The following is a 23,536-nucleotide window of genomic DNA, read 5'->3' on the forward strand; positions in this document are numbered from 1 at the left end:
TTGGTTCTTAACCTTTTAAAGTTTTCTTTAAAATGAGATCGTGATAATAATTTAAAAAATTCTAGTATAGAGCTGCAAAGTTCCTAATGTGTTGGCAAGTTTGTTAATTAAAATAACACCTTTTATGGTTGGAATAGGTTTCAGATTCTGTAACCCTTCGATATATTGATATGCAGATCACAGTGACTTGCTGCAAGGTAACAGGAGACATGCTTTGACTTCAGAAGATAAATTGGCCATGCACAGCTGTAATCTACTGTCTTTTCATTTCCAGACATGATTTAGTAGTATAAGGCCTTTGATTCCTAGGCCTTGGGAAGTAAGTTGAAATTTAATTTTTTTGTGTGTATGAGAGTTTTTACTTCGGCTTTTGATAAGCCTGTTTTGTGGTGTGAAGGTATCATGTAAATTGTAGACGTTTCATTACTTAAATAACTCCCAATTCCATTTGAAGTATAAGAAGCCCGAGTTCCATCCCTTTCCATTTTCCTTTTGGCAGTTGAAAAGGAAGCCATTTTATTAAGAATGATGAATAGTGAATGGAATTTTAAATTTAGGCTAGTTAAATTGCTAGTGTCTTTATATTTTAAAAAATTGCAGAGGAATTAATTATCAATTTTAACGTGATTTTTCAAAGAAGAAATTGTCCTTAAGCACTTGTGACCCAAGTGTCCCTTATAGTAACAGATACTGTTTCTACAGATTCTTCTGAGAGAGAAATGTACAATATCAGAGAAGTTTAAGGAAAATATTTGAAATGTTTATGTAAGAACAGCTTAAGACCACTACCAAAACTGTATTTGTAGATCTTAGCATCTTTGAGAATTCAGTGCTTCTCAAAAGACATCTCTTTAATCTCCTTTTAGGTCCCAAGGTTTAGATTTTCTTAAGTTATTCATCTAATATTGGAGTTGGAAAACACACATTGTTTCCTGATTTTATTTGGGTTGTAGACATAGTTATTTTAAAAATTCTCTTTTTAAAATAACTTTGTTTCTGTCTGTAAATCATAAGATTCTTGAGGGAACCATTTTTCAAGTCTACCATTTGCCCACTACTGAGTTTGTGTTTTTTTTTTCAGTGTGTGGTCTTTTAGATTCTTTCAGCAACCTTGTACAGGTGATGGTATATCCCCTTTTTACTTCACTGTGCTGCATTCTGGTTGGCTTCATCAGTTTTATTTTCCAGTTCACTGATTGTGTGTGTGGTTTTTGTGTGTGTGTGTGTGTGTGTGTGTGTGTGTGTGTTGTGTCCAGTCTAGGAATTAATCCCATCTATTGAGTTTTGTTTCGGATATGGGTTTAAGTATCCCATGCTAACCAAATCTATTCAGAGTTCAGATATTTGGTGCTCAGATAATGGGCAATACCATCTTTTTTTGTACTTAATAATTTATGAAGTTTTATAACTCATTCTTTTCACATTCTATTTCTTTATATGTATGTTTTCATGGCTGTTGATTCTTTATCTCATTAAGGATTGTAAACATTTATTTATTTTTAAAAATCTCTATTTTTAAATTAATTAATTTTTGGCTGCTTTGGGTCTTCCTTGCTGTGCACGGGCTTTCTCTAGTTGTGGTGAGCAGGGGCTACTCTTTGTTGCAGTGTGTGGGCTTCTCTTGTTGCAGAGCATGGGCTCTCTAGGCATGTGGGCTTCAGTAGTTGCAGCACGCAGGCTCAGTAGTTGTGGCTCGTGGGCTCTACAGCGCAGGCTCAATAGTTGTGGCGCATGGGCTTAGTTGCTCCACGGCATGTGGGATCTTCCTGGACCAGGGCACGAGCCTGTGTCCCCTGCATTGGCAGGCAGATACTTAACCACTGTGCCACCAGGGAAGTCCTGTAAACATTTATTTTAAACTTATTTCAAGATTTCATTTTATTGGGTGGCGAATTCATCTTTTGGAATCGATGCATTTCTTGGCCATCTTTCTTAGTTCAGTTTTTAAATCCACTTGGGAATTTTAGTTTACAATTTGCATCTTGAGTGGGAAATTTTCTTTTTTTGGTGCCTTTCATGTGTCCCCCTCTCCCTGCCCCAGGCAATCCTAGCTTATTTTTGTTGCCTTCACAAACCATATCCACCATACCTTCAGTCTACGTTCAGGATTCTGTTCTGAGGTACTATTGCAATATCAGAGCTATGTGTCACCCAGGTTTTGCATGTACAGATTTTCTTTGATTTACGATGGAGGTTACATCCCAGTGAACCCACTGTAAGTTGAAACGGGCTGCAACTGCCACTGCCAGTATTATGAGAGCGTATTATACTGCATATCGCTAGCTGGGAAAAGATCAAAATTCAGAATTTGAAGTAGGGTTTGACTGAATGCATATCGCTTTTGCTCTGTTGTAAAGTTGCAAGATTGTAAGTTGAACCTTTGTAAGTTGGGGACCAACTATGTAACCCTTTGCTTTTTCTTCCACAGCTACAGGTAACGGTTTGATATAATCAGGTATCTAGATAGCTATTGATAGAGCTTTTTTTCGTCTCTCTCTCAGAAATTTTTTGTTTGGTTTCTACCTATGAGCCTTGCTTTTGATTCTGTTACGTTGCACATGATTTGATTTCCTGAGTGTCTTTGCTAGTTTCTAATGCTAGAGTTCAGTAGGTTCATAGAGTCAACTCACTGCTGTATGCTTGCTCTGTGTCTTGCTCCGTAGACGTATTTGTTATGTTTGAGCATGGCTGTGTCTTTCAAGATTAAAGAAAATACATATTTTGTCATTATTATATTTAGAGCAAGAGAGGGAGAGTGTGGTTGGTTGAAAGCAATAGTCCACTAAACCGTCTTATCAGGAAGTCCTTTGTTATTTTGATCTCACAACATGGCTTATTTATTTAGGCCTGCATGTAGTAGATACTGAAGTATTTATTAAATGAGTATGTAGAGGATCTGGGAGAAACCATACCAATTTCAAACCCTCAGCCCCTACCTTAATCTAAGACAATGGTTCTCATTGTGGTTTGTGAACCCTTGAGAGTCCCTGAGAACCTTCTATGGAGTCCACAGAGTTAAAATTATTTCCGAAATAATATATTTTCTGTTTTCATCCTGTTGATGTTTGCACTGATGGTACAAAAGCAGTGATGCATAAAACTGCTGGTGTCTTAGCATGAATCAAGGCAGTGGGACTACCAGACTGTACTAGTAGTCATTGCATTCTTCACTGCCCTGCAGTCAGACTTAAAGGAAAAAAACAAAAACAAATCCCCCCGCAAAACCCCACTCGTTTCTCAATTAGGATTGTCCTTGATGAAGGAGCAAAATTTGCTCATTTCATTAAACCTTGGCCTTTGAGTACTGTATTTTTAACATTCTGTCTAGTGAGAATGGAAAATACGCAGAAAACACTTCTGCCTACCAAAGTATGATGGTTGTCTTGGGCAAAAGCACTTGTGTGGTTGGCTTGTGTACTGAACAGGCCACTTTTTTCATGGAATATCATTTTTACTTGAAAGAATGACTAACAAACTGTGGTTATTGGAACTTGGGTATTTGGCAGAAAGTTTCTTGAAATTGAGCAAGGTAAACCTATCACTTCAAGAAAGACATCCAAGAGTATTTGTTGACAGTGATAAAATTGGAGTTTTCAAGTAAAAATTATCATGTTAATTTTGAATCTGTCACCATGAGTGTGACAGCTTCTCAGTACTTAAAGACTTTATGAATGAGATGGGTGGTGATATATTTATTTATTTTTGGCTGTGTTGGGTCTTCATTGCTGTGCGCGGACTACCTCTAGTTGTGGCGGGCAGGGGCTACTCTTCGTTGCGGTGCGCAGACTTCTCATTGTGGTGGCTTGTTGCAGAGCACAGGCTGTAGGTGCACGGTCTTCAGTAGCTGTGCACAGGCTCAGTAGTTGTGGCTCGCAGCCTCTAGAGCACAGGCTCAATAGTTGCAGTGCACGGGCTTAGTTGCTCCGCCGCATGTGGGATCTTCCTGGAACAGGGCTCGAACCCGTATCCCTTGCATTGGCAGGCGGAATCTTAACCACTGCGCCACCAGAGAAGTTCCTGGAGTTTTTGATATTGTATAATGTATCAGTATTTGAAAATCTGCTTAATCAGTGAACTAGTATTATCCAAATGACAGTGTTTGATGTTACAAAATCATGCATGGGTTAAAGATTTTTTTCAGAGTGTAAGTTTGTGTATTTTAATGTAATAGTATGAAAGTTCATTGGTAGGGTTTCAGATTTCACTTTGCAGCTAATCTTTAAGAAAATACTGCTTGTCCTTGAATGCCAGGGGTTGCTGGCAACGCCAGAAGCTAGGAGAGGGTGGAGCAGTTCTCCCCTGGAGCCTTCAGAAAGAGTATGGCCCTGTCGGCACCTTCATTTTGGACATTGAGTCTCCAGAACTTGAGAGAATATCTGTTGTTATTGGTAATTTGTTACAGTAGTCACAGGAAACTAATACAGTAACCAAACCTGAGTGAAGGGTATTTAGGGTATGCCTTCTACTGTTATGTTTTTTGCAACTTTTTGTAAGTTTGAAAGTATTTTCAAATAAAACCTGAAAGTACCACTTGTCGTTTTAGCACGATATCAAGGAAAATTATTTATAATTAATTGTTAAAGGCTATTGAAATAGTCCTTCCTTTTACAAGTACGTGTATCTATGAGGCTGAATTTTCTTCATGTGTTTCAATCAATATGAAGTATTGCAGTAGATTGAATGGTGTCGTAGGTAAGAGGATCCATCTGTCTTCTATTAAAGTCAGACGTAAGGTTTGTAAAAATGTGAAACAATGCCACCTCTCATGGAATTGTTTTGTTTCAGGTTATTTTTCATAAAATTGGTTATGTTAACATTTAATGAACTTATTTTTAAATGAATTAATATGTCAAATGTTCTAAGTTTTAATTTCTAATACAGTAAATATTGATAGATAATAACCCACATAACCAAAGCTTTTTAGGGTTCCTAGTTTTTAAAAGATAAAGAAATCCTGATATCAAAAAGGTTGAGAACTACTGACCTAGTGAATTTGGTTGGGACTGTAGCAGCCTTTGACTTAAACCATCTCTTTTGGTAGTAAGAACCAGATTGACTGTAGGAGGTTAGGACTTTGAGTAGCTGTATGACATGGTGTGCTATGTCTGGTACTCGGTTGTTCCTGCTTTTAAATTACAGATCAGCCATTACTTTTCAGTGGAGACCTTTTATAGCACAAAATACAATTTGTGATTCTACATGTACTAGTTTGTTGATTCCTGGCACTGGGTCAACAGCTTGTTGAAGGCAAAACACACACACACACACACACACACACACACACACACACACACTAACAAAACCCCAAAACAAACAAAAAACAAGCAAACAACAACAACAACAAAAAACTTGACTCTTTTGATCAACAGTTCATCCCAGGCGTATTGGTGTAGGGAATGAGATCTCCTTTGTGTGGACATCACCCAGGCTGCCTAAGAGTGACTAACCAAAAAAAAAACAAACCAAAAAACAAAAAAACATTCCCCCCTCCACAGTTTTATTGAGAACTAATTGGCATATGTCACTGAAAAAGTTTAAGGGGTACAGCATGATGGCTTGATTTCCGTATGTTGTGAAGTGATCACCACTGTAGTTTCAGCTAACATCCGTCATCTCATATAGATACAATAAAATGAAAAGAAAGAAGAAAGGAAAAAACATTTCCTCCTTGTGATGAGAACTCTTCGGATTCACTCTTTTAACAACTTCCCTGTATATCATACAGCAGTGTTAACCATAGTAGTATATCACATCCCTATTACTTTGTGACCCCTCTCAAGACATTTGCTGAAGTGGGTTTTTGTTTTTGTTTTTGTTTTCCGGGGGAGGTCAGCTAGTTATATTACTTTTTTTTTTTTAGTTGAGTTGTTTTACAATGTTGTGTTAGTTTCTACTGTACAGTGGAGTTCCCTGTGCTATACAGCAGGTTCTCATTAGGTATCTATTTTATACATATTAGTGTATATATATCAATCCCAATCTCCCAGTTCATCTCACCCCCCTTCCCCCCTTGGTGTCCATACGTTTGTTCTCTGCATCTGTGTCTCTACTTTTGCCTTGCAAACCAGTTCATCTGTACCATTTTTCTAGATTCCACATATATGGGTTAATATACGATATTTGTTTTTCTGACTTACTTCACTCTGTATGACAGTCTCTGGGTCCATCCATGTCTCTGAAAATGACCCAATCTCGTTCCTTTTTATGGCTGAGTAATATTCCATTGTATGTACCACATCTTCTTTATCCATTTGTCTGTCGATGGACTTTTGGGTTGCTTCCATGACCTGGCTATTGTAAATGGTGCTGCAATGAACATTGGGGTGCATGTGTCTTTCTGAATTATGGTTTTCTCTGGGTATATGCCCAGTAGTGGGATTGCTGCGTCATATGGTAGTTCTATTGTTAGTTTTTTAAGGAACCTCCATACTCTTCTCCGTAGTGGCTGTATCAGTTTACATTCCCTGGGTTTTGGTTTTAACCAGTTTAGTTGTATGAATGGTTTTTATAAGAGTTCATAATTAAATTTTTAAAAAATTTTTTTGGCGGTACGCGGGCCTCTCACTGCTGTGGCCTCTCCCGTTGCGGAGCACAGGCTCCGGACGCGCAGGCTCAGCGGCCATGGCTCACGTGCCCAGCCGCCCTGTGGCATGTGGGATCCTCCCGGACCGGGGCACGAACCCGTCACCCCTGCATCAGCAGGCAGACTCTCAACCACTGCGCCACCAGGGAAGCCCCCATAATTAAATTTTTGCCTCAAGTGTTGTCTCACGATAATGAGGTGCCCCCAGCTTTATTTACTCCACATGCACAGGCAGGTTTGTGAAGTGCACAGAGAAGCTCTTTAAAGTCATGAGTCATGGAACTGACCTTTGAACAGAAAGAAAAAAAAAAAACACGCTATGTTTTATTTTAGATTATTTGCATGATGATCTTTTCATCCTGTTCCTCAGTAGTTTATAGTCTCGCTTGCTGCAAATTTCTTCCCTTGAACAATCATTACCAGATTTTTAGCTCCACATAGTATAGTAGCTATATTTTGGAGGGGAATAGGGAGGCAGTTGAAGTTAAATTTAGACTTTGATACTTTTCAACCTTGCTGCAAGTGCTACACCACCCTCCAACAGGTAAATGATGTTAGGAGTGCATTCTTTTTTTTTTTTGGTACGCGGGCCTCTCACTGTTGTGGCCTCTCCCGTTGCGGAGCACAGGCTCCGGACGCGCAGGCTCAGCAGCCATGGCTCACGGGCCCAGCCGCTCCGCGGCATGTGGGATCTTCCTGGACCGGGGCACGAACCTGCGTCCCCTGCATCAGCAGGCGGACTCTCAACCACTGCACCACCAGGGAAGCCCAGGAGTTCATTCTTATTTTCTTTGTGGACTTTGATATATATGCTCTCATTCGCTATTTGTATTATTGTCATCCTGAAGTCAGTAATGACTTTTGGAGATTTATTTGAAGAGATAGCTTCTGTCATCAGACATATAACTTCTAGGGATATGGAAGCATTATTTTTAAAAAAGGATTCTTTTGAATTTAAGGTTATTTAGGCTAGGAGTGGAATTATAATTACTGAAGGGTAACAAGCTGTGAGGTCAGGAAAAAAAATAGACAATGGAAACATCGAGGACTGAGCACAGACTAACCTGCAGTCTGCACGGTGACCCGTTCAGGAAGCCTTATGAGTCAGACTTGCCATGCCGTGTTGCTGGCATAAGAGACCATCTGCCTCAGCCTCTTTGCTTTTAGAGAAGGAAATCTAGCTAAGATGTGTTTTTCCTTTGATACATCTTTTTCTCTCTTTTTCCACCTTCAGTACCTTTTCTTTGGAAAATTAATTCAAAGTGCTTCATCAGCTTTATATTTCCACAATGTCAGTTTTTGAGACGTGAGTGTAGCTTCTTTATGCTTTTGATATTGGTGGACAGGGCTAACTTCAGTACTGTAGGGGAGGTGTCTTGTTACTTCAAGCTTTTTACTCTGCAGGCACTCCGTTTTAGGAATACCTGTCTTGTAGTTGACCCATGGCTACCGTTCCCTGTATCATTCATTACTTGGTTAGTGCTCCTTCCTAGAGCAGCTCTGCGGCTCTCAGTCATTTGGTTACCAGGTGGCTAATGGCATCAGCTCTTTAGTTTTAACGTTTCTTAAAATTTCTTTGTTCTCCGAGGCAGATAGAAATAGTGGATTAGGAGAGAATGGGGCACATGCTGTGATCATCTCTCGTTTGTATCTTTATTGCTTATTAATTAAATTTATATCAGATTTTATTTCTGCTCAGTGCACATACTCCTCTAACTCCCCACTGCTTATCTTAATCCAGAGCTTTACCACTTACCTCAAGGGGGTTGAACACTTTCTCTTCCGTCCCTCCCTCCCTCCCTCCCTCCCTCCCTTCCTCCCTTCCTTTCCTTCTTATGTTTTCATTATGTGGCAAGGGACAACCTTAGGTGTAAATAATACTTTTGATGTAGAGATATTTACATCTGTCCAAGAAAAATTAAACCACAAATCCAGAAATAAAATAAGATATAAAAAAGAACCAGCACTGTTTGCTTTACCTAGCACATTTGAAAGTACTTGGATAACCTCTTCAGAATCTTCTAAAAGGTGCCAACTTATTCTGTAATTATACCTGTTTATCTTAAGGACACAGACATCTGTGACAATAGTTTTATTCTATTTTCATGGCTTTATGTTAGCTGCTAACTGCCACTCACCACACTGTTCCAGTGGGAAAATGTTTTAAATTCCAGTCAGCTCTCTGTACGCTGAAGATAGCCTGAATAGTTCTGGCTAATTGATTTGTCTGAAGCTTTTTAATTTGTTGCTGTATGGTATATTTGTAACTATTTGTTTTTCAAATGAGAGCAAAATTGATGTTGCTGTGAACATACATCTTTGTTCTTGGTATCGTGTACCTCAGGGATCACCGTTATTCCCTGTCCCAGTTGCTTGCTTTGTATTGCTTTTCATTCTCATAATAAGCATAAGAGTATGTGAGATGTGATTATCCCAGTTTTTACAGGTGATAAGCTTTTTATAGGTGACAAGTTTGAGTCTAACAAAGCCCCGTTGTCTTTTTTATTGTATCATAGTACATCAGCCGTGAAGGATTCAAACCCTTGAGTTTTATTTTGATAGATACCTTGAAGCCACCATATTTTTTGGAATGGGAATATCCAAGTGAAAAATGACATGTCAGAAGGAAGCAGAACTGTTCTACAAGGTATTTAGCCCCTTGCCCCCAAGCTTCTCTATATTTTAGGAATATTGTAGTTGGTCAAAAGTACATCTAATGGGATGGGAAGGAAAAGGAGAACTGGAGGTGAAAAAGGAACAAGGGGAATGGTGGTAGTAGGAGTGAAAAGAGAGAGGACGGAGTTTGTAATAAAAGTCTCTTACAAGTTTTTATTATGGTTTAGAGCTTATAGCGTAGAAAGTAGAAACGGAAAAGTGTACAAGAGTAGAGTGTAGTGTGTAAAATGTCGTAATAAACTATGGAAAATGCATTAGGATAAAGAAGGGATAACTTTTTCTAATTGGAGAGTTGGGAATGATCTCACCAGAGGTGACAGTTGAGTTTGATCTTGAAGGATGACTAGGTATTCTAGTATTCTAGATAAAAGAGGGATGAAGGGGAGATCTAAAAAGAAATAAATGACTTAAGGTTACATACAAATAGGAAATGTTTCCATATCTTTTGTCAAAATCTCTTTTAGCACAAGCCACTTGGGTAGTGGAGGTGGTGTGAGGAAGAAGTACAACTAGATAGTATGTTGTTCAGGAATGAAGCCAAAATGAGGTTTACGAACTTGGGGTTTAGGTCTGTTCCTGTGAATGAGAGAGATTCAGCGTGTTACATTGTAAGAGTCACTGTAACCTTTAAAACAGCGAAAGAATTACCCAGCTAGTTAGTATGCTGTCAGGAGAGGGTAATTTGATTTCAGTGGAATTGGCTTTATTATTAACTCCCTCTGCACAGTGTGTATTTGTGAACTTCAACTCTGTTGCTCATGTAGAGGTTGAGAAGTCTCTTGGCAACAAGCTTCCAGTTGTAGCTAACACTTGCCTTGGCTAATTGGTATGCCCAGTTCTGGTACTAGAACCTCTGGGGAGTTTGTGTTTGAGTTCAGTGTCATCAGGCTTAAACCGGAGCATAAATGTAAAGGGGCTTTGGGGTCATCCTGTTGATTGAGAATGAAAAGGCAAGACATACAACAGGAGAAGAGAGAATGAAACCTTGTGGATGAAATAGCTGTTAATTCACGTTTGGATGCTTCTCAGCTCAACTTACGTATTAAAAATAAGATATTTTATTGCTCCCTGCTAGCCCTTTTCCAAATTTGCAGACATTATTAACTAAAGCTAGAGGAAAAGAATGACCAGGACCTGAGATTTACACTGTTTTCTGGCGTATGTCTACACCAAGGTAGTTTATTGTAGATACTGTTTATATGCATTTTCTCTGTTTTCAAAAAACTGTATGCTGGTAGGTTTCCTATCAGCTGTGCCTTCATTTTAACACTTACCAAGTAATGTTGTTATAATTGTATGTTCCTCTCTTCTGCTTGCCTGAGAGTTCTAGCAATGTGTGGTGTCATTTATCTCTCTTTCCTGGTCCTCAAATGGTCTGGGCATGCAAATGTTTGAACGGAAATGGAATTAAATTTAAAAAATGGATTGCATTAGGTGGTTCATACTTTATCCTACTAAACATGACAGGTTATCAACAACACAACAAAAGGATATTGCAAGTTAGCTTTTATTTGAAACTACCCCCCCGCCTTGTCTCCTTTCAGTTCTTATCCTTTATACCATGGTTGAATTAAAACATAAAGGTAGGAGATACTCACTGGAAGAGTCATCTGGTTGGTGAGGAAATGTCCATAGTGGCTCCATGTTTATTGACTTTTCTTCCCCTGCCTCCTCTTGTCCCCTAAACACACACAGGTTCTATTTTGTGTCCTTTCTTTGCTCCATGGTGCTGGTTCTCTTGGAGCTGCACAGAAGATTGAAATAAACCTCTCATTTTATATTTTGGAAAATATAATCTTGTAGGATTAAGCCTAACTGGTGATGACTATATACTAAAATTGTCTTTTGAGTAAGAGCATCAATTTGCAACTTGTATTTTGGGTAGTTCGTTTATGTATGGATGTCTCATAAATCTTTCCCGAGGGTAATTTTTTTTCTAATTGGCTTTGATCAGCCTCTGCTTTTACATAATGCTTCAAGCAGTTTTCAGTAAATCAGTTCAAATCCACAGTTGTATGAAAATTTCCTTAAGTTACTGGGATTCTCAGGAGACACCCAGAAATACTCCCTAATTGGCGTATTTAATCATACCTTGTATAAATCAGGCAAACAAGCCTGATGAATAAACTGAATTACTGGTGGGATATTCAAAAGTTCTTGGCTCCAGCATTTAATCTTAGAAAACCCAAGAATGAAAATATTTGACAGATTATTTTGGGTATAGTTAATGTTTTTCTGATCTAAGTTTCCTTCTTGCCATGTAAGCCACTAACTGTTGGTTTCAGTTGGAAATAAAGGTCATGGTTCATAGTAGACCACCTCAGAGGGCCATTTATCTGGTGATCTGTAGAGTAATGGTTGTTTTTTAGGAGCTTGAGGGGAATAGCAGCATTAGTACCTGCTGAGCTGGAGCGTCCCCTTTCCTCTGACCCTAATACTGCATGCCCCTAAACACTGCATGGAACAACTTCTCAATGTCCTTACTGATGAGCTGAGACATTTTCTGGTTAATTGGTTGGAAATGGTGTGACTCAACAGTATAAGTGGTTTATTTTTTTGGGGGGAGGTGGTGGTGGATAAAATGCCCAAGGAACATTTGGTACATATTTTGTTGATTATAAAGTCTGAAAATATTATAATCCCAGCTCTGGTATCTAGTATCTGTTTGTGATCTAGATACTTCTTTATCTGTAAAATGAGAGTAATACATACTTTGGAGGGTCGTGAGAAATTATACAGAATATGTGATATGCCCAGTACTGTATTGCCACAAAAGTTATCTGTCCTCTTCCCTCTCCCTTATTAATTTAGGAAAATAAAATATTTTAGTTGGTCTTCAGGCCATTTGAGATTTACTGGGTAACTTGTCTCCTCCCCATTTTGGCATGGCATGGCATGGCTTTTCTTAGGGTCTCCCCGCCCCCCCCTCCAATAACTTCTTGCTCACCTGATGGACACTAGCATTGTTGATTGATGTCTCTTCCTTTTGGACAGGGAGTACTTCCTGTATCTTTGTCCATCTGGCTAGTTTGTTGTACATAATCAAGATTTCCCATCCTGTCTTAACTGTGAATAACCAAAGGGAAAGCTAGTTAATGCTGCTAAGCCACATATCATCATTTTCATGGCTTTTGAGCTGGCGGATATAATTCTTTGTTGCTTTTAGAGTTAAAGCATGGTCATTTTCTAGCAGTTTATTGTATTCTGTGCATGTCTAAGCTTAAACCTGTACCACAGCATGATTGTTTTATGTAGAAAGCCCTATAGTATTTATAGAGAAATTTTATCCAATTGCTGTAAGATTCTTGCTCATTTTCAATCTGATTTATCATGAATCTGCTTACGACTTTTCCAAATAATATAGAAATAGGTAGCATATTCTGAGAGCATTGAATTTATTGTAAATTGCTATTATTCTGTATTAAAGTAGTTGTATAGAATATGTTGCTTAAATGTAATCTTAAAGTGTGCATTGTCATATTAATATATTTAAGTAGTATAGCATAGAACTTTTAAGTAGAAATATTTTATACAAGGAAAATAATTGTAAAAATGGCTCAAGGATCTAGAGAGTCCAGTTCACACTGAAGGATAGAATGCATTTTGGTCTTTGGATCCGATTCACCTGGAAGTGTGGTTGAGGTGTATCTCCAGTTTAACAGTCAGTTGGGGGACATCTCTTCATTAGCAATGCAAATTAAAACTACAATGAGGTATCGCTTCACACTGGTCAGAATGGCCATTATCAAAAGAGCTAGAAACAGGGCTTCCCTGGTGGCACAGTGGTTGAGAGTCCGCCTGCCAATGCAGGGGACACGGGTTCGTGATCCGGTCTGGGAAGATCCCACATGCCGCGGAGCGGCTGGGCCCGTGAGCCATGGCCGCTGAGCCTGCGCATCCGGAGCCTGTGTTCCACAACAGGAGAGGCCACAGCAGTGAGAGGCCCGCAAACCACCAAAAAAAAAAAAAAAAAAAAGAGCTAGAAACAATAAATGCTGGAAAGGGTGTGGTGAAAAGGGAACCCTCCTACACTGTTGGTGGGAATGTAAATTGATACAACCACTATGGAAAACAGTATGGAGGTTCCTTAAAAAACTAAAAATAGAACTACCACACGACCCAGCAATCCCAGTACTGGGCATATACCCTGAGGAAACCATAATTCAGAAAGAGACATGCACCACAGTGTTGATTGCAGCACCATTTACAATAGCCAGGACATGGAACCAGCCTAAATGTCCATCGACAGATGAGTGGATAAAGAAGATGTGGCACATATATACAATGGAATGTTACTCAGCCATAAAAAGAAATGAAATTGAGTTATTTGTATGAGGTGGATGGACCTAGAGTCCTGTCATACAGAGTGAAGTAAGCCAGAAAGAAAAACAAATACCGTATGCTAATGCATATATATAGAATCTTGAAAAAAAATACTGATGAACCTAGTTGCAGGGCAGGAATAAAGAGGTAAATATAGAGAATGGACTTGATGACATGGGGTGGGAGGGCGAAGCTGGGGCAAAGTGAGAGTAGCATGGACGTATATACACTACGGAATGTAAAATAGTTGGCTGGTGAGAAGCAGCAGCATAGCACGGGGAGATCAGCCCGGTGCTTTGCGATGACCTAGAGGGGTGGGATAGGGAGGGTGGCAGGGAGGCTCAAGAGGGAAGGGATATGGGGACATGTGTATGCATATGGCTGATTTGCTTTGTTGTGCAACAGAAACTAACACGGTATTGTGAAGCAATTATACTCCAATAAAGATGTAGAAAAAAAATGTGCACACACACACAGAAATACATGTATGCACCTCACTACTGGATAAGAGTACAGGTTGCCCAGGGGTAGGGCAGGTATATATTGTGGTCCTAATTTCTTTTCTACTCAACTGTGTAGGTGATAATCTTTAATTGTAAGGAATCAGAATTTAGAAGGGGCTCAATATTAATAGACTGTTCTTGTAGTCAGAGATACTGGGAGACTCTTGTGCTATATTATTTCCCATTTGGATATGGATTTTACCAATTCCATATATTCTTCAAACTAGATGGGTTGTAATTTAAGATGTAAAAATGTAAGCTGTACAGTTACTGATCTGTGTTTCTTAACCTTTTGAACTTATTGGTGGGGGGGGAATTGATCTACTCATGGGCCTGGTACATGTTCTGTCCCCCTCTCCTACCCTAATTCTTGACTAGTGACTGAAAATGGTCTAGATTTAGTGTGTATATGCTAAGCATTTACCTTTCATACCTTCAAAAGAATAATTTACCAAACTAGGTAATATATCCCCCCAGATAAATATAGTTTGAGTCTGGCTCCACCAGTGAGTAGACAACAGACTTGGCAAGTAAAACAAATGCTATTTATACTTTTTTATGTTCATAACTAATATTAATGCAAAATAAATAGAAAACTGTACATAAAGAATTTGTCATAGTCATCTGTGCTCAGGAATTACTATATTATTGCATATGCTGCAACTATTTTTTTGGGGGTGTGGGAAATGCTTCTGTTTATTATTTCTAATGTTGAACATTTTCTTCAGCCAAATGAAATTTAAAGGATGTATTTATTCTACTTTGATTTTTTTGTTATACAGTATTTTGTCATTCAAACTTGGACATCATGTGGTTTTTTAGGCATGGTACAGTGATTGTAGTACCAAGGTTGGTCCCTATCTAAGAACTAGAAAAAGAAATCTGTCAAACCTGTTCCTAAAAAAATAGAATGTGAAAATTATTTTATATCTTAGTTATATTGATATCTTCATGTTTGAGTTAACACCACTACCGTGGTTTTACTTTTTATTTTTCTTGTTTTAAATATGTATTTATTTATTTATTTTGGCTGTGCCGGGTCTTAGTTGTGGCATGCGGGATCTTTAGTTGCAGCATGCGAACTCGTAGTTGCAGCATGCGTGTGGGATCTAGTTCCCCAACCAGGGATCGAACCCGGGCCCCCTGCATTGGCAGCGTGGATTCTTACCCAGTGGACCTACCAGGGAAGTCCCACTACTGTGGTTTTTAAATTAGGATCTTGCATTGGTACATTTCTGGATAATTACCTCTGTTACTAGAGATCATTGGACTCTGTGAAACAGTAAACTTGGTAGCATGTAGACTGCACAGTCATGTGCACATTATAGCTTGTTGTTCTGCCACATCAAGAGAAGGAGCCACATGTGTATTTGGACATAGGTAGACATATTTAGGTTTCTCTTATATGCACATAAACATTGACTTAACATGAATGACATGTATGCACTTCTGGTTTACATGATAATTGTGATTATTTTTTTTCATACTAAGACTGTCATGGTTTTGATTCTCTATTGATGTAATTTACGTCTCTAAAATTCATTTCAGTGACATCCTATATCAACCGTAGCAGTAAAAAATTTTAAAAGTTTAAAGTAACCTTTGAACTTTTATAGAAATCAGAATGGAGGAAAATCTGTTTTATAAAATATGACTTGATAAGTTGAATGTTCCATTTCCTCAGTACTTTTCAAGGCATACTTATTGATCACCTCTTATATGCTAGGCACCTTAAACTGTACTGGAGATTCAGCTTATGTGTAACAGCAAGGTAAGGGAATAATACTGAGAACATAGAATAAATTATGTCTTTCAAATTAAATGCTGTTATCCACTAAAGAGTTCATTACTCAGTTTTGAGGCTTCAGCTTGTGTTTAACGTCAAAGTAAGGAAATAATATCTAGAATGTGGAGTAAATTATATTTTTAAAATAAAATGCTATTATTCACTGGATGGTTGGCCACTCAATTTAAAAATAACCTTTGAATGAAACAAATATAAAACTAAATGTATTGAGTCGTGACTACTCTTTGTTTTTTTTAAACTAATTTTTATTGGAGTATAGTTGCTTTACAATGTTCTATTTCTGATCTTAAGGAATCACTTTTTCTTTTTAAACATGAAAATTGGAAATCAAAACTGAACATACTTTTTTTTAATAGATCTTTATTGGAGTATAATTGCTTCACAATACTGTGTTAGTTTATATTGTACAACAAAGTGAACCAGCCATATGCAGATGAATTTTTTAAGTGGTAACTTGAGAGCTCTGCTGCCATTAAACTTCCTTTGTAGGAAACAAGTGTCAATATGTTGTAGCTTCTTTTTAGGCAAGGTTATAATACCAATTCATACAAACCAATGTTTCTCAATCTGGGGGTAGGGGAGGTTCCTTCCCACCCCCAGGGGTCATTTGGCAATGTCTGGATACTTTTGGTTGTGGGGAGGGGTGGTGTGCTACTGGCAGCGAGTGGGTACAGACCAGGGATGCTGTTCATCACCCTATGATACACAGGAAAGTCCCTACAACCAAGAATTATCAGTCAAAAATGTCAATACTGCTGAGGTACAAAGAAACTGGCCTGTATCTAGACAGCTGGTATCAAATACAACATAATTCTGCCAAGTACAGGTTACCTAAGAAAATAGTGCGATTAATTTGATGCTTAAAACCCACTTTTAAAATCACTGGAATAAAACTCAACATTTAACGTTAGTTCATTAGTTCATGTCTTTTATTAACCAATATACAATCACTTGTCTTCTGGTTTGTTGAAACAATAGGTCAGACAACATTTGCCACAATAATGTCTGTCAAAGTGGCTGGCCATAAAAACTCCAGCACCACATTCATCTGAAGGGCACTCCCGAACGAAGGTGACTGATTTTGCCATTCTCATCCACCTTATAGTGTTTCAGGACAGCCAGCTTAACCTTCTTTCTCTTATGCTTATTCTTCTTGGGAGTGTTGTAAGACTTCTTCCTTATCACCACCACGAAGTCTCAACACAAGATGAAGAGTGGACTCCTTTCGAATGTTGTGGTCAGACAAAGTACGTCCATCTTCCAGCTGCTTGCCAGCAAAGATCAGTCTTTGCTGGTCAGGAGGAATTACTTCCTTGTCCTGGATCTTGGCCTTTATGTTTTCTGTTGTATCCGAGGGTTCGACCTCGAGAGTGATGGTCTTCCCGAAAATCTGCATATTGGCGGTGGTGCCACCGCAGATGGCGGATCCGAAAAGATGAACATACTTTTAACTTTATTTGGAAATAATTTTAAAGTTAAAGCAAAGTTGCAAGAGAAAGAATAGTACAAAGAATTTTAAAATTTCTGCCCAGCTGAGATTCAACCAGTGTCAACAATTTGCTGGCCTCCTTTCTTTTCTCTTCTTCCCTTCCCCTCCTCTTCTCCTGTTACTCGCTCACTCACTTGTATGTAACCCCCCCGCAAACATTGGAGGGTCCTTTGTGTACATAATGGCTTTTTTGTCCTAAATACTAAGAATAGGGATAGTCTCTTAAATAACCACAGTACAGAAATAAACTTCAGTAAATTTAACATTGGTAAAATACTTTATCTATTGTCCATATTCTAAATTTTGTTAGTTGATCCAATAGTGTCGTTTATAGCATTTTCCCCCTCTAGTACAGGATCCAGTATAGGATCAAATATTGCATTTAATTGTCATTTCTCTTTAGCTTCCTTTAATCTGGAATACTTAAAGACTTTGTCTTTTATGACATTGTCATTTTTGAAGAATATAGTATTGTGGCATTGTGGGATCTGGTTACACTTTATTTTTTAAAATTTATTTGGCTGCATCGGGTCTTAGTTGTGGCAAGCGGGCTCCTTAGAGTTGTGGCAGGGAGGCGCCTTAGTTGCGGCTCCAGGGCTCTTTGGTTGCAGCACATGGGCTCCTTAGTTGTGGCACGCTGGCTCCTTAGTTGTGGCACACTGGCTCCTTAGTTGTGGCATGCAAACTCTTAGTTGTAGCACGCATGTGGGATTTAGTTCCCTGACCAGGGATCGAACCTGGGCCCCCTGCATTGGGAGCGCAAGGTCTTATCCACTGTGCCACCAGGGAAGTCCCCGTGGTTAACACTTTAAAATCATGACATTAAGCCACATTAGTGGGGGCTTCCTTGATGGTGCAGTGGTTAAGAATCCACCTGCCAATGCAGGGGATACGGGTTCCAGCCCTGGTCTGGGAAGATCCCACATGCTGCGGAGCAACTAAGCCCGTGCGCCACAGCTACTGAGCCTGCGCTCTAGAGCCTGCGAGCCACAACTACCGAGGCCCATGCGCCTAGAGCCTGTGCTCTGCAACAAGAGAAGCCACTGCAGTGAGACGGCGGTGCACCGCAACGAAGAGTAGCCCCTGCTCGTCGCAACCAGAGAAAGCCTGTGCACAGCAGTGAAGACCCAACACAGCCAAAAATAAATAAATAAACAAGTAAATAAATAAGCAAGCCACATTAGTGAAAGTTATTTTAAGTTCTTTTCTCTTTTATTTTAACTTACGATGTGAGAAAAAAACCACACCAAGTTCTTAAAACGTATCAGCTTTTCAGCCTTTACATTTTACTATCAAAATTATTGGTAGAATAAATTTCATTGGTGTTTAATTCATACCTAGAACATCTGAAAGATGATAATGTAATCTAAAACTTCCGATTTTGATTTTTTAAAGCTACATATTTTAAGTTTGATCAGGATCTTGTGTAAAATTTTGCATTTCTATTTGTCTCTCATCCTGGCAGTATTGTGCCACCTAGTGGAAATTTATATCCTTCAATGTATGTCTCAGACTAGATGGAATGCAAGATGCATTTTAACAAATGAAGAAAAAGTAGTTTGGAGTATTTGAACTTCTCCGTTGACTTGCAATTCTTTATAGCAGTGATTGTCTTCGTAAACAAGAGTTTAAGACAAATAAAATTCTTGTTAAGTGAAGGCTTAGTAGATGTCTTAAAATTATGAGCCACTGAGTATTAAAATCTGCTCTTTTTTCAACAATAGCCTGCATTTATTTTATCAATGCAACTTTAACCAAGGCATATTATATTTCCATCAGTTAATATTAAAATAATTGTTGTTCTGTGGATCTTCTCAAAATCCTCCCACCTGGAGTTTTATTGTTGTGCATCTAATTTGTAAGCAGAATGTATGGAGTTTACATGTTATTTACACAATCTCAGTTTATTTTGAAGTAGCAGAAGAAAAACACATTGGATGATAAATACTAAAGAAATGGTCTAAGGAAAAAATGTGCTACCTTGAAAATAGCCTGAAAATAATTTAGGTATTTATCATTTGAAGACTTCTAACCAATTGACAAGATAAGATCTCATTTGTGTATAAGTAAAATTTAGGATTTTATCAGTTGGAGAGTTGACAGTCTCTTTTTCTTATTAACTATGCAGAAGATGCCTTGTTCTTTGTGAGGTATTCAATATACGCATTTTTTTTACATCTTTATTGGAATATAATTGCTTTACAATGGTGTGTTAGTTTCTGCTTTATAACAGAGTGAATCAGTTATACATATACATATGTTCCCATATCTCTTCCCTCTTGCGTCTCCCTCCCTATCCCACCCCTCCAGGCGGTCACAAAGCACCGAGCTGATCTCCCTGTGCTCTGCGGCTGCTTCCCACTAGCTAACTAACATTTGGTAAATATACGCATTTTTACTCAGTCTTGAGAAACATTTGTCCTGGGGTTGGATGGACATTCTGCATAATTAAACTGGAATATGAACTCTTGAGGTCTTCAGAACAGTTGTGTACTATAAAGAATTTTGAGAATTATCTAACCATTTAGGGAAAGCAGTTCTGAATTACAAAATGCAGCCATTCAAGCATATGACACCTTTATGAGAGTCATGAATATTTTATAATGTTTGTATCTTATTATTCTTTCTTAGTTGCTGATGTATATTCAAGATGAGCGGATTAGGAGAAAACTCCCTGGATCCACTGGCCCCTGATTCACGAAAACGCAAGTTGCCATGTGATACTCCAGGACAAGGGTAAGCAGTTTATTTCCTGATACTTCACCAAGGGCGCCTCCCCCGCCTTTATTTGTTTTGAAGGTACCATTTCAGCTTTCTTTATTTGCATTTTCTGGTTAGATTTATTTGTTTTTGTCTTTGTTTAAATAATATGATTTTGCTTTGTAGTAAGTACAGTGGTACAATGATGAGATGGGGACATTCTTATGTTATAATAGAGGCTTTATGGCTGATTCAGATAGAAATGAGAATATTATACTAACTGTGTGATATTGTAAGAAGCATTTCTCAATAGAGGACGTAAGAGTTAGGAATAGATCAACAAGATTATTACAAGTAAGAATCTTTAGTATCCTTTAAGAACATGTTATAAGTTGATATTTTGGCAATTGTGAGGTTTCATCATTCTTTCCCTGAATGAAGTTAGAAGTTTAAAAAATAGAAATAAAATATTCTATTTTATGTAGTGATACTTCATAGCTTTTTTAGTATTTGCCAAGGTCAATATCACTTGAATTTCACTGTGATGGTTGCAAAATAAAAAAACCTATAATTCATAAAACCTCATAATTAATAAGTAGCTATTAATGTTTTTATTATTTGTTAATTTTATTGTCTCTTCGTGGTAAAGACTATTTATCCCCATTTTCCAGATGATGAAATGAGACTAATGCCTAAGGCCACTAGGCTAACAACAGGTGGATCTGAATTTAGGTTTGCATGAATTTCAACTGTATTGTACTAGGTCTCCAAGACAATGTTTTGGTAGTCTTTATGGGCTGAATTTAGTTTGTTTATATATGAGTGTAACGATGTTGTGTAGGTACTGATTCTGCTCATAGCTCTTTTGTGATAGATATATTTATGGCCTTTTCCCCCCCCCCTCCCAGCCTTACCTGCAGTGGTGAAAAGTGGAGACGGGAGCAGGAGAGCAAATATATTGAAGAATTGGCTGAACTGATATCTGCTAATCTTAGTGATATTGACAACTTCAATGTCAAACCAGATAAATGTGCAATTTTAAAGGAAACAGTAAGACAGATACGTCAAATAAAAGAGCAAGGTAATACAAAGTAAGAAAACACTCAAGTCTTTTAGAAGGAACTTGTTAACTGTGTTCACATTTGCCTTTTGCTACCTGTTGCTTAGGTGGGAACTGCTGCTCCTTGAGGGCTGTCCTCTGTGGGGCTAGATGGACAGATGAGTTGACCAGCTTTGCTCTTTAGGAAACAGTCACCAGGATTGGAAGAAGGCCAGTGTTGCTCACCCTGTCACTTGTTAGGTCCCTTTCAGGAAGCAATGGGATAGTACATTTAGTAGGGAAAGAAAATTTAGAGTATCTTCTGTCCTCCTGGGTGACTCGGAAGTTTAATTTTAACCTTTAAAAACTGTAGCATCATTTTCTTATCAGGAAATGTGTATGTGCTTATGCACATCTGTGTGCGTGTCTGTGTCTGTTCGGGGAACAATTTGAAGGTGGATTTAATCTATAACTGATATATATGCTATTTGTAGTATTGCCTTATGTCTTTTTAGGAAAAGCTATTTCCAGTGATGATGATGTTCAGAAAGCTGATGTATCTTCCACAGGACAAGGAGTTATTGATAAAGACTCCTTAGGACCACTTTTACTTCAGGCAAGTACAAGGTTTTAGCTATACGATAAGCTGAGTTGATTTAAAAAGAAAGAAAGAAAGAAAGAAAAAAATTTTGGCTAGGATATGAGAGCAAAAAGAAAATGTTTCTTTTCATGAGGTAGAACTCAGTATTCTGAGTATGATAAAAAATGCTCTTGTATTTAAAATATACATAACTCATGAGGTCCTGTGGTGCCCTGCCTCCCCGCAATAAAAATGCATTTGGGCATATTTTAGCTCAGACCTTTTTGTGTATTTTTGCATAATTGATAGTATGGCACACTACAGTTTTATATTTTTGAGGAAGTTTTAAGACTTAAAATACGTGTTTTTTTGTAAGTAGTTGTCTTAAATAGATTGAGTTAAGCTATAGCACTTACAGAATGTTTCTTTTTAAGTCATGACCTGAAGCCCTTTATTCAGGTTCACTTATCAACTGTTTTTGTTCCAATTAGTTTGTTCCAGCTACTTTTTAGTTGATCAGTTCAGTTCCTCTTTGTAAATTCTCACTAAGGAGTGGTATAGTTCCTGTAGCTTGACTTGGTAACAAATGGAAAAATGGGAAGCACTAAGGATGATTTTTCATATTTTTAAAAACTCCTTTGAAGAAGTAATTCTTCAAAAATTAGATTAGATGTTATAATTCAGATTTTGTCTTTACTGTCATCTTTTCACATTGTCTTTTTCATACAGCCCTGTATTGAGGGTGCTAATGTTAATAGAAATGATGGCTCACAGTTGTTAAATCAACAGTTTTTTTCAAATTCTATTTAGTACTATGGCTGGTGTCTTAGTCTGCTAAGGCTGCCATAACAAAATACCATAGACTGTGTGGCGTAAACAACAGAAATTTATTTCTTATAGTTCTGGAGGCTGGAAGTCCAAGATCAAGGTGTTGGCAGGCTTGGTTTCTCCTGAGACCTACCTCTCTCCTTGGCTTGTAGATGGCTGCCTTCTCCTTGTGTCTTCACGTGACCTTTTCTTTGTGTGTGTGCATTTCTGGTATCTGCCTCTCTTCTCATAAGAACACCAGTCCTATTGGATTAGAGCTACCCTTATGGACCTCATTTAACCTTAATTACCTCCTGAAAGGCCCTATCTCCAAATACAGTCACATTGAGGTTTAAGGCTTCAACATATGAATTTTGGTGGGGGAAGGGATACAGTTCAGTCCATAATAGCCAATATTAACATATCCCACTTCAGGCATTGGATGGCTTCCTGTTTGTGGTGAATCGTGAAGGAAACATTGTGTTTGTGTCAGAAAATGTCACCCAGTACCTGCAATATATGCAAGAGGACCTGGTTAACACAAGTGTCTACAATATTTTGCATGAAGAAGACAGAAAGGATTTTCTTAAAAACTTACCAAAATCTACAGGTAGGCTTTTAATGTGTATCTTCCTTTTTTTAAAAAATATTTATTTATTTATTTGGCTGTGCTGGATCTTAGTCGTGGCACGCGGGATCTTTGTTGCCGCATGCGGGATCTTCGTTGCGGCATGGGGGATCTTTAGTTGTGGCATGGGGGATCTTTAGTTGTGGCATGTGGGATCTAGTTCACTGACCAGAGATCGAACCTGGGCCCCCTGCATTGGGAGCACAGAGTCTTAGCCCCGGACCACCAGGGAAGTCCCTGTATTTTCTAAGTAAGTTAAAAAAATTTCTTTTTCTTGATCATTTCTTAGAAAATTGAATATACCTTTTAGAAAGCCAAGTGATGATTTATGTAGAACAGGGCAAGTGGTAGATAGCAAAATTTCAAATACGAATTTAGAGTTTGGTATACATTTCATGGGT

At 38.3% G+C, this 23,536-nt stretch overlaps 1 protein-coding gene and 1 pseudogene across 4 annotated transcripts in view; one reads left to right on the forward strand and one right to left on the reverse strand.

Annotated features, from left to right (window-relative positions):
* NCOA3 (nuclear receptor coactivator 3) overlaps positions 1-23,536 on the forward strand; it is a 121,696-nt gene that overhangs the window by 72,971 nt on the left and 25,189 nt on the right. For 3 of the 4 annotated variants that reach the window (XM_033841139.2, XM_033841141.2, XM_073793078.1), the window contains 4 exons: positions 20,013-20,117; positions 20,990-21,162; positions 21,636-21,736; positions 22,943-23,117. In XM_033841139.2, coding sequence (XP_033697030.1) covers positions 20,032-20,117; positions 20,990-21,162; positions 21,636-21,736; positions 22,943-23,117 — 535 coding nt within the window. In that variant the 5' untranslated portion in view covers positions 20,013-20,031. Of the gene's footprint in view, positions 1-9,145; positions 9,231-20,012; positions 20,118-20,989; positions 21,163-21,635; positions 21,737-22,942; positions 23,118-23,536 lie in introns of all 4 variants that reach the window. The other variant, XM_033841140.2, reaches the window with a different exon arrangement.
* Positions 16,804-17,303, reverse strand: LOC101323667 (ubiquitin-ribosomal protein eS31 fusion protein-like; annotated as a pseudogene).

Source organism: Tursiops truncatus, chromosome 15 (genome assembly GCF_011762595.2).
Source record: "Tursiops truncatus isolate mTurTru1 chromosome 15, mTurTru1.mat.Y, whole genome shotgun sequence".
Taxonomy (NCBI): domain Eukaryota; kingdom Metazoa; phylum Chordata; class Mammalia; order Artiodactyla; family Delphinidae; genus Tursiops; species Tursiops truncatus.